The sequence below is a fragment of the Salmo salar genome, chromosome 02 (assembly GCF_965601325.2).
Source record: "Salmo salar chromosome 02, fSalSal1, whole genome shotgun sequence".
In the NCBI taxonomy this organism is placed as follows: Eukaryota; Metazoa; Chordata; class Actinopteri; order Salmoniformes; family Salmonidae; genus Salmo; species Salmo salar.
The window spans coordinates 5,172,871-5,185,000 of record NC_138292.1 but is presented as its reverse complement, the minus strand read 5'-3'; the positions used below and the strand labels follow the sequence as shown (position 1 = coordinate 5,185,000).

Here is a 12,130-nt window from a genome sequence, read left to right as displayed (position 1 = left end):
TAAAAGAATCACATTAGTTGAATCAGATACTGTATGCATTATAATGCTAACAGGTAGTATCACATTAGTTGAATCAGATACTGTATGCATTATAATGCTAACAGGTAGAATCACATTAGTTGAATCAGATACTGTATGCATTATAATGCTAACAGGTAGAATCACATTAGTTGAATCAGATACTGTATGCATTATAATGCTAACAGGTAGAATCACATTAGTTGAATCAGATACTGTATGCATTATAATGCTAAAAGAATCACATTAGTTGAATCAGATACTGTATGCATTATAATGCTAACAGGTAGAATCACATTAGTTGAATCAGATACTGTATGCATTATAATGCTAAAAGAATCACATTAGTTGAATCAGATACTGTATGCATTATAATGCTAAAAGAATCACATTAGTTGAATCAGATACTGTATGCGTTATAATGCTAAAAGAATCACATTAGTTGAATCAGATACTGTATGCATTATAATGCTAACAGGTAGAATCACATTAGTTGAATCAGATACTGTATGCATTATAATGCTAACAGGTAGAATCACATTAGTTGAATCAGATACTGTATGCATTATAATGCTAACAGGTAGAATCACATTAGTTGAATCAGATACTGTATGCATTATAATGCTAACAGGTAGAATCACATTAGTTGAATCAGATACTGTATGCATTATAATGCTAAAAGAATCACATTAGTTGAATCAGATACTGTATGCATTATAATGCTAACAGGTAGAATCACATTAGTTGAATCAGATACTGTATACATTATAATGCTAAAAGAATCACATTAGTTGAATCAGATACTGTATGCATTATAATGCTAACAGGTAGAATCACATTAGTTGAATCAGATACTGTATGCATTATAATGCTAACAGGTAGAATCACATTAGTTGAATCAGATACTGTATACATTATAATGCTAAAAGAATCACATTAGTTGAATCAGATACTGTATACATTATAATGCTAAAAGAATCACATTAGTTGAATCAGATACTGTATACATTATAATACTAACAGTTAGAATCACATTAGTTGAATCAGATACTGTATATATTATAATGCTAAAAGAATCACATTAGTTGAATCAGATACTGTATGCATTATAATGCTAAAATAATCACATTAGTTGAATCAGATACTGTATACATTATAATGCTAAAAGAATCACATTAGTTGAATCAGATACTGTATACATTATAATGCTAACAGGTAGAATCACATTAGTTGAATCAGATACTGTATGCATTATAATGCTAACAGGTAGAATCACATTAGTTGAATCAGATACTGTATACATTATAATGCTAACAGGTAGAATCACATTAGTTGAATCAGATACTGTATACATTATAATGCTAAAAGAATCACATTAGTTGAATCAGATACTGTATGCATTATAATGCTAACAGGTAGTATCACATTAGTTGAATCAGATACTGTATGCATTATAATGCTAACAGGTAGAATCACATTAGTTGAATCAGATACTGTATGCATTATAATGCTAACAGGTAGAATCACATTAGTTGAATCAGATACTGTATGCATTATAATGCTAACAGGTAGAATCACATTAGTTGAATCAGATACTGTATGCATTATAATGCTAAAAGAATCACATTAGTTGAATCAGATACTGTATGCATTATAATGCTAACAGGTAGAATCACATTAGTTGAATCAGATACTGTATGCATTATAATGCTAAAAGAATCACATTAGTTGAATCAGATACTGTATGCATTATAATGCTAAAAGAATCACATTAGTTGAATCAGATACTGTATGCGTTATAATGCTAAAAGAATCACATTAGTTGAATCAGATACTGTATGCATTATAATGCTAAAAGAATCACATTAGTTGAATCAGATACTGTATACATTATAATGTTAGAACCTATACTGCCACATTATAATAGTCAGGAATATTACAATAGTTCATGACTGGCTGTTAAACCAATTCAGATTTCTATAACTAATCGGGTCATAATATCTGTTTAAATATGAATACAGCAATCAAATATGAATGACAATATATGGTTAAATATGACTGTAATGAATAAATACATTATACTATGTGTTTAAACTATGCTACATTTATGAGACTGTCCATCTCCTTGACAGAAACTTCACCATCCGGTTCATGCCTATCCCCATCATCGATGCGTCTCAGGCTCTCAAAGCCAGCCCAGAGAAGACTGAGGACGCCCTGCTCAAGGTGAGTCAGGCTCTCAAAGCCAGCCCAGAGAAGACTGAGGACGCCCTGCTCAAGGTGAGTCAGGCTCTCAAAGCCAGCCCAGAGAAGACTGAGGACGCCCTGCTCAAGGTGAGTCAGGCTCTCAAAGCCAGCCCAGAGAAGACTGAGGACGCCCTGCTCAAGGTGAGTCAGGCTCTCAAAGCCAGCCCAGAGAAGACTGAGGACGCCCTGCTCAAGGTGAGTCAGGCTCTCAAAGCCAGCCCAGAGAAGACTGAGGACGCCCTGCTCAAGGTGAGTCAGGCTCTTAAAGCCAGCCCAGAGAAGACTGAAGGTGAGTCAGGCTCTTAAAGCCAGCCCAGAGAAGACTGAAGACACCCTGCTCAAGGTGAGTCAGGCTCTTAAAACCCAGAGAAGACTGAAGGTGAATCAGGCTCTTAAAACCCAGAGAAGACTGAAGGTGAGTCAGGCTCTTAAAACCCAGAGAAGACTGAAGGTGAGTCAGGCTCTTAAAACCCAGAGAAGACTGAAGGTGAGTCAGGCTCTTAAAACCCAGAGAAGACTGAAGGTGAGTCAGGCTCTTAAAACCCAGAGAAGACTGAAGGTGAGTCAGGCTCTTAAAACCCAGAGAAGACTGAAGGTGAGTCAGGCTCTTAAAACCCAGAGAAGACTGAAGGTGAGTCAGGCTCTTAAAACCCAGAGAAGACTGAAGGTGAGTCAGGCTCTTAAAACCCAGAGAAGACTGAAGGTGAGTCAGGCTCTTAAAACCCAGAGAAGACTGAAGGTGAATCAGGCTCTTAAAACCTCTGAGGACCTGGTTGAACCATGGTTGAACTATCAATCAATATCGTTATTTTTCCATTTGGGATTTATTGTGTAGTCTGGGTACAAAAACAATTCTAACATATATATTCACCTAACACACAAATACAATGAGTTACAACCATTTTGCTTCTTGGATATCATTGCTATGACAAATGGCTGACAGAGTAATGCTCTCTGCTCTCGTCAGATTGAGAACTACCTGTTCCGGAACCATGAGACTCGTCAATACCTCCAGGAGCAGGCCTACCGCCTCCAACAGGGGATCGTTACCACCACCACTCAACAGGTGACACACGCACAACAGTATTTAAAAATACAGTACCATCTAAATACAGCTGCAGAGGTAAAACCGGGGTCAGCAGCACAGGGGTCAGCGAGACGGGGTTCAGCGACACGTGGGTCAGCGACACGGGGGTCAGCAACACGGGGGGCGGGAACACGGGGGGCGGGAACACGGGGGTCAGCGACACGGGGATCAGCAACACGGGGGGTGGGAACACGGGGGTCAGCAACACGGGGGTCAGCAACACGGGGGTCAGCAACACAGGGGTCAGCAACACGGGGGTCAGCAACACGGGGGTCAGCAACACGGGGGGCGGGAACACGGGGGGCGGGAACACGGGGGTCAGCGACACGGGGATCAGCAACACGGGGGGTGGGAACACGGGGGTCAGCAACACGGGGGTCAGCAACACGGGGGTCAGCAACACAGGGGGCAGCAACACGGGGGTCAGCAACACGGGGGTCAGCAACACAGGGGTCCTAGCTCGACTTGATTTAGTTGAGTTATTGAGCGTAGCATTGTGTTTAATCACCGCACTAACAGCCTGTAATCTCCCTCCTGTGAAACTGTGAAACCACTGGTTAACACTGAGGTCCCTCCTGTGAAACTGTCTCCCCTGACCACTGGTTAACACTGAGGTCCCTCCTGTGAAACTGTCTATCCTGACCACTGGTTAACACTGAGGTCCCTCCTGTGAAACTGTCTCCCCTGACCACTGGTTAACACTGAGGTCACTTGTGGGAGCAGGGGACAGGCTAACTGTTTTGATTGTGTGGCAGCAGCATGTTGTGGGGGTGCTTTGCTGCAGGAGGGACTGGTGCACTTCACAAAATAGATGGCTTCATGAGGAAGGAAAATTATGTGGATATATTGAAGCAACATCTCTAGACATCAGTCAGGAAGTTAAAGCTTGGTCGCAAATGGGTCTTCCAAATGGACAATGACCCCAAGCAAACTTCCAAAGTTGTGGCAAAATGGCTTAAGGACAACAAAGTCAAGGTATTGGAGTGGCCATCACAAAGCCCTGACCTCACCCTATAGAACATTTGTGGGAAGAACTGAAAAAGCGTGTGCGAGCAAGGAGGCCTACAAACCTGACTCGGTTACTATGTGAGACACGATGCTTAGGCATTTAACGGTGAACATGAGACACGATTCTTAGTGATTCATTTCATGGTGTAGATGAGACACGATTCTTAGTGATTCATTTCATGGTGTAGATGAGACACGATTCTTAGTGATTAATTTCATGGTGAAGATGAGACACGATTCTTAGTGATTCATTTCATGGTTAAGATGAGACACAGTGCTTAGTGATTCATTTCATGGTGTAGATGAGACACGATTCTTAGTGATTCATTTCATGGTGAAGATGAGACACGATTCTTAGTGATTCATTTCATGGTGAAGATGAGACACAGTGCTTAGTGATTCATTTCATGGTGAAGATGAGACACAGTGCTTAGTGATTCATTTCATGGTTAAGATGAGACACAGTGCTTAGTGATTCATTTCATGGTGAAGATGAGACACAGTGCTTAGTGATTCATTTCATGGTTAAGATGAGACACAGTGCTTAGTGATTCATTTCATGGTTAAGATGAGACACAGTGCTTAGTGATTCATTTCATGGTTAAGATGAGACACAGCGCTTAGTGATTCATTTCATGGTTAAGATGAGACACAGTGCTTAGTGATTCATTTCATGGTTAAGATGAGACACAGTGCTTAGTGATTCATTTCATGGTTAAGATGAGACACAGCGCTTAGTGATTCATTTCATGGTTAAGATGAGACACAGTGCTTAGTGATTCATTTCATGGTGAAGATGAGACACAGTGCTTAGTGATTCATTTCATGGTGAAGATGAGACACAGTGCTTAGTGATTCATTTCATGGTTAAGATGAGACACAGCGCTTAGTGATTCATTTCATGGTTAAGATGAGACACAGTGCTTAGTGATTCATTTCATGGTTAAGATGAGACACAGTGCTTAGTGATTCATTTCATGGTTAAGATGAGACACAGTGCTTAGTGATTCATTTCATGGTGAAGATGTGTGACGGTTTGTATTTCCTGTAATTTGAGAGGAGCGTAAAAGATTGTATTGGCATCTGAAGATGATTCAAGTTTCTCCTCAAGATGCTCTGAAGTCCTGTCTACTATTCCTCTCAGATTGTCTTCCATCTTGAGTTAAGGGTTTCACTGCTAGACAGAACTGCTTTGTTCCTGTCTCACACTCTTCTTCTTCTTGTTGTTGTTCTTCAGATGATTGACAGGATCTGTGTGAAAGTCCAGGACCATCTCAACTCCCTGAGGAACTCAGAGACAGACGGGATCTCAGACGACGTCAAGACGGCTGAAAACCTGATGAAGGATGCCAGGAACTCCAAAACGGTGACTGGTCATTTAGTTAAGATCTAACCCATAATCCAACATTGAACATTCTGCACACTAAGATAGAATCCCCTAACAGTTTAAATGTTACAACCCCATTTCTAACCCTTTCCTCCTCTCCTCCTCCTGTCCTCTCCTCCTCCTGTCCTCTCTTCCTCTCCTCTTCCTGTCCTCTCTTCCTGTCCTCTCCTCCTCCTGTCCTCTCCTCCTCCTCCTGTCCTCTCCTCCTCCTCCTGTCCTCTCCTCCTCCTCTCCTCCTCCTGTCCTCTCCTCCTCCTGTCCTCTCCTCCTGTCCTCTCCTCCTCCTGTCCTCTCCTCCTCCTCCTGTCCTCTCCTCCTCATCCTCCTCCTGTCCTCTCCTCTTCCTGTCCTCTCCTCTTCCTGTCCTCTCCTCTTCCTGTCCTCTCCTCCTCCTGTCCTCTCCTCCTCCTCCTGTCCTCTCCTCCTCCTCCTCCTGTCCTCTCCTCTTCCTGTCCTCTCCTCTTCCTGTCCTCTCCTCTTCCTGTCCTCTCCTCCTCCTCCTCCTCCTCCTCCTCCTCCTCCTCCTCCTGTCCTCTCCTCCTCCTGTCCTCTCCTCCTCCTCCTCCTCTCCTCCTCCTCCTCCTCCTCCTGTCCTCTCCTCTTCCTGTCCTCTCCTCCTCCTGTCCTCTCCTCTTCCTGTCCTCTCCTCTTCCTGTCCTCTCCTCTTCCTGTCCTCTCCTCCTCCTGTCCTCTCCTCCTCCTCCTGTCCTCTCCTCTTCCTGTCCTCTCCTCTTCCTGTCCTCTCCTCCTCCTCCTCCTCCTCCTCCTCCTCCTCTGTCCTCTCCTCTTCCTGTCCTCTCCTCCTCATCCTCCTCTCCTCCTCTTCCTGTCCTCTCCTCCTCCTCCTCCTCCTCCTCCTCCTGTCCTCTCCTCTTCCTGTCCTCTCCTCCTCCTCCTCCTCCTCCTCCTGTCCTCTCCTCTTCCTGTCCTCTCCTCCTCATCCTCCTCTCCTCCTCCTCCTGTCCTCTCCTCTTCCTGTCCTCTCCTCCTCATCCTCCTCTCCACCTCCTGTCCTCCTCTCCTCCTCCTGTCCTCTCCTCCTCCTCCTCTCCCCTCCTGTCCTCCTCTCCTCCTCCTGTCCTCTCCTCCTGTCGTCTCCTCCTCTCCACCTCCTGTCCTGTCCTCTCCTGCTCCTGTCCTTTCCTCTTCCTGTCCTCTCCTCCTCCTCCTCCTGTCCTCTCCTCTTCCTGTTCTCTCCTCCTCTGCCCTCCTCTCCTCCTCCTCTCCTCCTCCTGTCCTCTCCTCCTCTCCACCTCCTGTCCTGTCCTCTCCTCCTGCTCTCTACTCTCCTCCCCCCAGCTGCTTCCTAACCTGTACCACCTGGGAGCAGCGTCCAGAGAAGAGGTCAACGGTCAGTCAGTAGGACCCATCCAGGAGAAACTGGAGTCCATGGCTGGAGAGGTGGCCAGGGTCATGGATGAACAGCTACAGGTAGGGGCCATGGTTTTAAACAGGCACAAAAAGTCAAGGAAGTAAATGTTTGAAGAGAACTGATGATGGTTGTTTTAAAAATGTTGATTAGGGGTCTCCCGAGTAGCGCAGCGGTCTAACACACTGCCTCGCAGAGCTAGAGGCGTCACTACAGACCCTGGTTCAGCGGTCTAACACACTGCCTCGCAGTGCTAGAGGCGTCACTACAGACCCGGGTTCAGCGGTCTAACACACTGCCTCGCAGTGCTAGAGGCGTCACTACAGACCCGGGTTCAGCGGTCTAACACACCGCCTCGCAGAGCTAGAGGCGTCACTACAGACCCTGGTTCAGCGGTCTAACACACTGCCTCGCAGAGCTAGAGGCGTCACTACAGACCCGGGTTCCATCCTGGGCTGTATCACAACCGGCCGTGATCGGGAGTCCCATAGTGCGGCACATGCGGCTAGCTTCCGGGTTAAGAGGGCGGGTGTTAAGAAGCGTGGTTTGGCGGGTCATTAGAGGACGCATGACTCGACCTTCGCCTCCCGAGCCCGTTGGGGAGTTGCAGCGATGAGACCAGATCGACATTGGGGCGAACAAGGGGGTAAAATAAAAAACAATAAATGAGACTAGAATATGCTGCCACGATACTGCTCTGAACAGGTTCCATCTCCAGAAATGTGTATATTTCAAAAGAGCAGGGTTCTGACATCCTAAAAGACAGTTTGACAAGAGCGGATGTTATTGGTATGGGCAGCAGTATGTTCTTGGCAGGTAGGCAGACATCCTCGTCTCGTCTCTCTCTGCCCTCCAGACCCCCCCCCCCCCCCCCCCCCCCCCCCCCGAAGCTGGACTGTAATAAATATGCTCAGAACTCCCAGGCCTTAATGCTGTGGTGGTTGTTGTCAGCAGAGGAGCTGTTTCCCTCAGCCTGTAATCAGAGCAGAGAGAAGGACTTCTGTGAGGGAGCCTGATACACACACAGACACACACACACACACACACACACACACACACACACACACACACACACAAACACACAAACACACATACTGTACAGACACAGACACGCACACTGACCACTGAAGTGGTCGTAACCTGAGGGTTAATGACATGTTGTTAATCTGGGTATCCATCCGAGAGGAGATTGGGCCATACTTTAATTATAGTGTTAATTCAGTGGTTTACTTCCTACCACGAGGCAGAGGAGATAACTGTTATGTCCCAATTGGTACCCTATTCACTATATATAGTGCACTACTTTTGACCAGGGCCATATGGGCCCTGCAGGACACTATACAGGGAATAGGGTGCCATACGGGCCCTAGTCAAAAGTAGTGCACCAAATAGGGAATAGGGTGTCATGTGGAACACAACAAACTAGTTTCCAGTTATCAGTAGGTCAGATGAATGGATCTGTGTTGGTGCTAGATGTTAGATTTCTCCTCCAGACAGAGAAGCTGTAATGGAACTAGGGGTTTATCAGACTGTGTTTATTACACTGGGAGTTGTAGACTTTCCTCGTTTTAAAACCATAACGCTTTAAGTACTAGCAACCATATCCACTAGCTACCACATCTACTAGCAACCATATCCACTAGCTACCACATCTACTAGCAACCATATCCACTAGCAACCATATCCACTAGCAACCATATCCACTAGCAACCATATCCACTAGCAACCATATCCACTAGCTACCATATTTACTAGCAACCATATCCACTAGCAACCATATCCACTAGCAACCATATCCACTAGCTACCACATCTACTAGCAACCATATCCACTAGCAACCATATCCACTAGCTACCATATCCACTAGCAACCATATCCACTAGCAACCATATCCACTAGCAACCATATCCACTAGCAACCATATCCACTAGCAACCATATCCACTAGCTACCATATATACTAGCAACCATATCCACTAGCTACCATATCCACTAGCAACCATATCCACTAGCAACCATATCTACTAGCAACCACATCTACTAGCAACCAAAGCCACTAGCAACCATATCCACTAGTTACCATATATACTAGCAACCATATCCACTAGCTACCATATCTACTAGCAACCATATCCACTAGCATCCATATCCACTAGCAACCATATCTACTAGCAACCACATCTACTAGCAACCACATCTACTAGCAACCATATCCACTAGCTACCATGTCCACTAGCAACCATATCCACTAGCAACCATATCCACTAGCAACCATATTCACGAGCAACTATATCCACTACCAACCATATCCACTAGCAACCATATCTACTAGCAACCATATTCACTAGCAACCATATCTACTAGCAACCATATCCACGAGCAACCATATCCACTAGTTACCATATACTAGCAACCATATACACTAGCAACCATATCCACTAGTTACCATATCCACTAGCAACCATATTTTCTAGCAACCATATTCACTAGCAACCATATCCACTAGCAACCATATCTACTAGCAACCATATCCACCAGCAACCATATTCACTAGCAACCATATCCACTAGCAACCATACACTAGCAACCATATCCACTAGCAACCATATCCACTAGCTACCATATACTAGCTACCATATCCACTAGCTACCATATCCACTAGCTACCATATCCACTAGTTACCATATCCACTAGCAACCATATCAACTAGCAACCATATCCACTAGCTACCATATTCACTAGCTACCATATCCACTAGCTACCATATCCACTAGCAACCATATCCACTAGCTACCATATCCACTAGCAACCATATCCACTAGCAACCATATCCACTAGCAACCATATCTACTAGCAACCATATCTACTAGCAACCACATCTACTAGCAACCACATCTACTAGCAACCACATCCACTAGCTACCACGTCCACTAGCAACCATGTCCACTAGCAACCATATCCACTAGTTACCATATATAATAGCAACCATATCCACTAGCTACCATATCTACTAGCAACCATATCCACTAGCAACCATATCTACTAGCAACCATATCTACTAGCAACCACATCTACTAGCAACCACATCTACTAGCAACCATATCCACTAGCTACCATGTCCACTAGCAACCATATCCACTAGCAACCATATCCACTAGCAACCATATCTACTAGCAACCATATCCACTAGCAACCATATCCACTAGCAACCATATCCACTAGCAACCAATCTACTAGCAACCAGACACTAGCAACCATATCTACTAGCAACCATATCCACTAGCAACCATATCTACTAGTTACCATATACTAGCAACCATATACACTAGCAACCATATACACTAGTTACCATATCCACTAGCAACCATATTTTCTAGCAACCATATCCACAAGCAACCTATATCCACTAGCAACCATATCCACTAGCAACCATATCCACTAGCAACCATATCCACCAGCAACCATATCCACCAGCAACCATATCCACTAGCAACCATACAATAGCAACCATATCCACTAGCTACCATATACTAGCTACCATATCCACTAGCAACCATATCCACCAGCAACCATATTCACTAGCAACCATATCCACTAGCAACCATACACTAGCAACCATATCCACTAGCAACCATATCCACTAGCAACCATATCCACTAGCTACCATATCCACTAGCCACCATATCCACTAGCTACCATATCCACTAGTTACCATATCCACTAGTTACCATATCCACTAGCAACCATACACTAGCAACCATACACTAGCAACCATATCTACTAGCAACCATATCAACTAGCAACCATATATACTAGCAACCATATCCACTAGCAACCATATCCACTAGCAACCATATCCACTAGCTACCATATATACTAGCTACCATATCCACTAGCTACCATATCCACTAGTTACCATATATACTAGCTACCATATCCACTAGCTACCATATCCACTAGCTACCATATCCACTAGCAACCATATCCACTAGCAACCATATCCACTAGCAACCCCACACTAGCAACCATATCCACTAGCAACCATATCCACTAGCTACCATATCCACTAGCTACCATATCCACTAGCAACCATATCCACTAGCAACCATATCCACTAGCTACCATATCCACTAGCTACCATATCCACTAGCAACCATATCCACTAGCAACCATATCCACTAGCAACCATATCCTGACCTTAAGGGTGATCTAAAGATGTTGTAATCATTCTAGTGGTTGAGCTGTATGACATCATTTCAGAGATTTAAAAATATATCAAAACAACACACTACAAAAGACAATGTGTTTTGAATACTCAGTTGTTCCTGTCATAACCAGCACCTTGTTGTGTTATTTCACTAGTGGTGATCTGTCATAACCAGCACCTTGTTGTGTTATTTCACTAGTGGTGATCTGTCATAACCAGCACCTTGTTGTGTTATTTCACTAGTGGTGATCTGTCATAACCAGCACCTTGTTGTGTTATTTCACTAGTGGTGATCTGTCATAACCAGAACCTTGTTGTGTTATTTCACTAGTGGTGATCTGTCATAACCAGCACCTTGTTGTGTTATTTCACTAGTGGTGATCTGTCATAACCAGCACCTTGTTGTGTTATTTCACTAGTGGTGATCTGTCATAACCAGCACCTTGTTGTGTTATTTCACTAGTGGTGATCTGTCATAACCAGCACCTTGTTGTGTTATTTCACTAGTGGTGATCTGTCATAACCAGCACCTTGTTATGTTATTTCACTAGTGGTGATCTGTCATAACCAGCACCTTGTTGTGTAATTTCACTAGTGGTGATCTGTCATAACCAGCACCTTGTTGTGTAATTTCACTAGTGGTGATCTGTCATAACCAGCACCTTGTTGTGTTATTTCACTAGTGGTGATCTGTCATAACCAGCACCTTGTTGTGTAATTTCACTAGTGGTGATCTGTCATAACCAGCACCTTGTTGTGTTATTTCACTAGTGGTGATCTGTCATAACCAGCACCTTGTTGTGTAATT

General features: G+C 44.2%; 1 protein-coding gene across 4 annotated transcripts in view; it reads left to right on the top strand.

Moving 5' to 3' along the window:
- The window catches only part of LOC106572945 (F-actin-uncapping protein LRRC16A), a 190,037-nt gene that overhangs the window by 133,079 nt on the left and 44,828 nt on the right, over window positions 1-12,130 (top strand). For all 4 annotated transcript variants that reach the window (XM_082959202.1, XM_082959203.1, XM_082959205.1 and 1 more), the window contains 4 exons: window positions 2,151-2,244; window positions 3,233-3,331; window positions 5,598-5,726; window positions 7,047-7,178. In XM_082959202.1, the coding sequence (XP_082815328.1) occupies window positions 2,151-2,244; window positions 3,233-3,331; window positions 5,598-5,726; window positions 7,047-7,178 (454 nt within the window). The remainder of the gene's footprint in view (window positions 1-2,150; window positions 2,245-3,232; window positions 3,332-5,597; window positions 5,727-7,046; window positions 7,179-12,130) is intronic.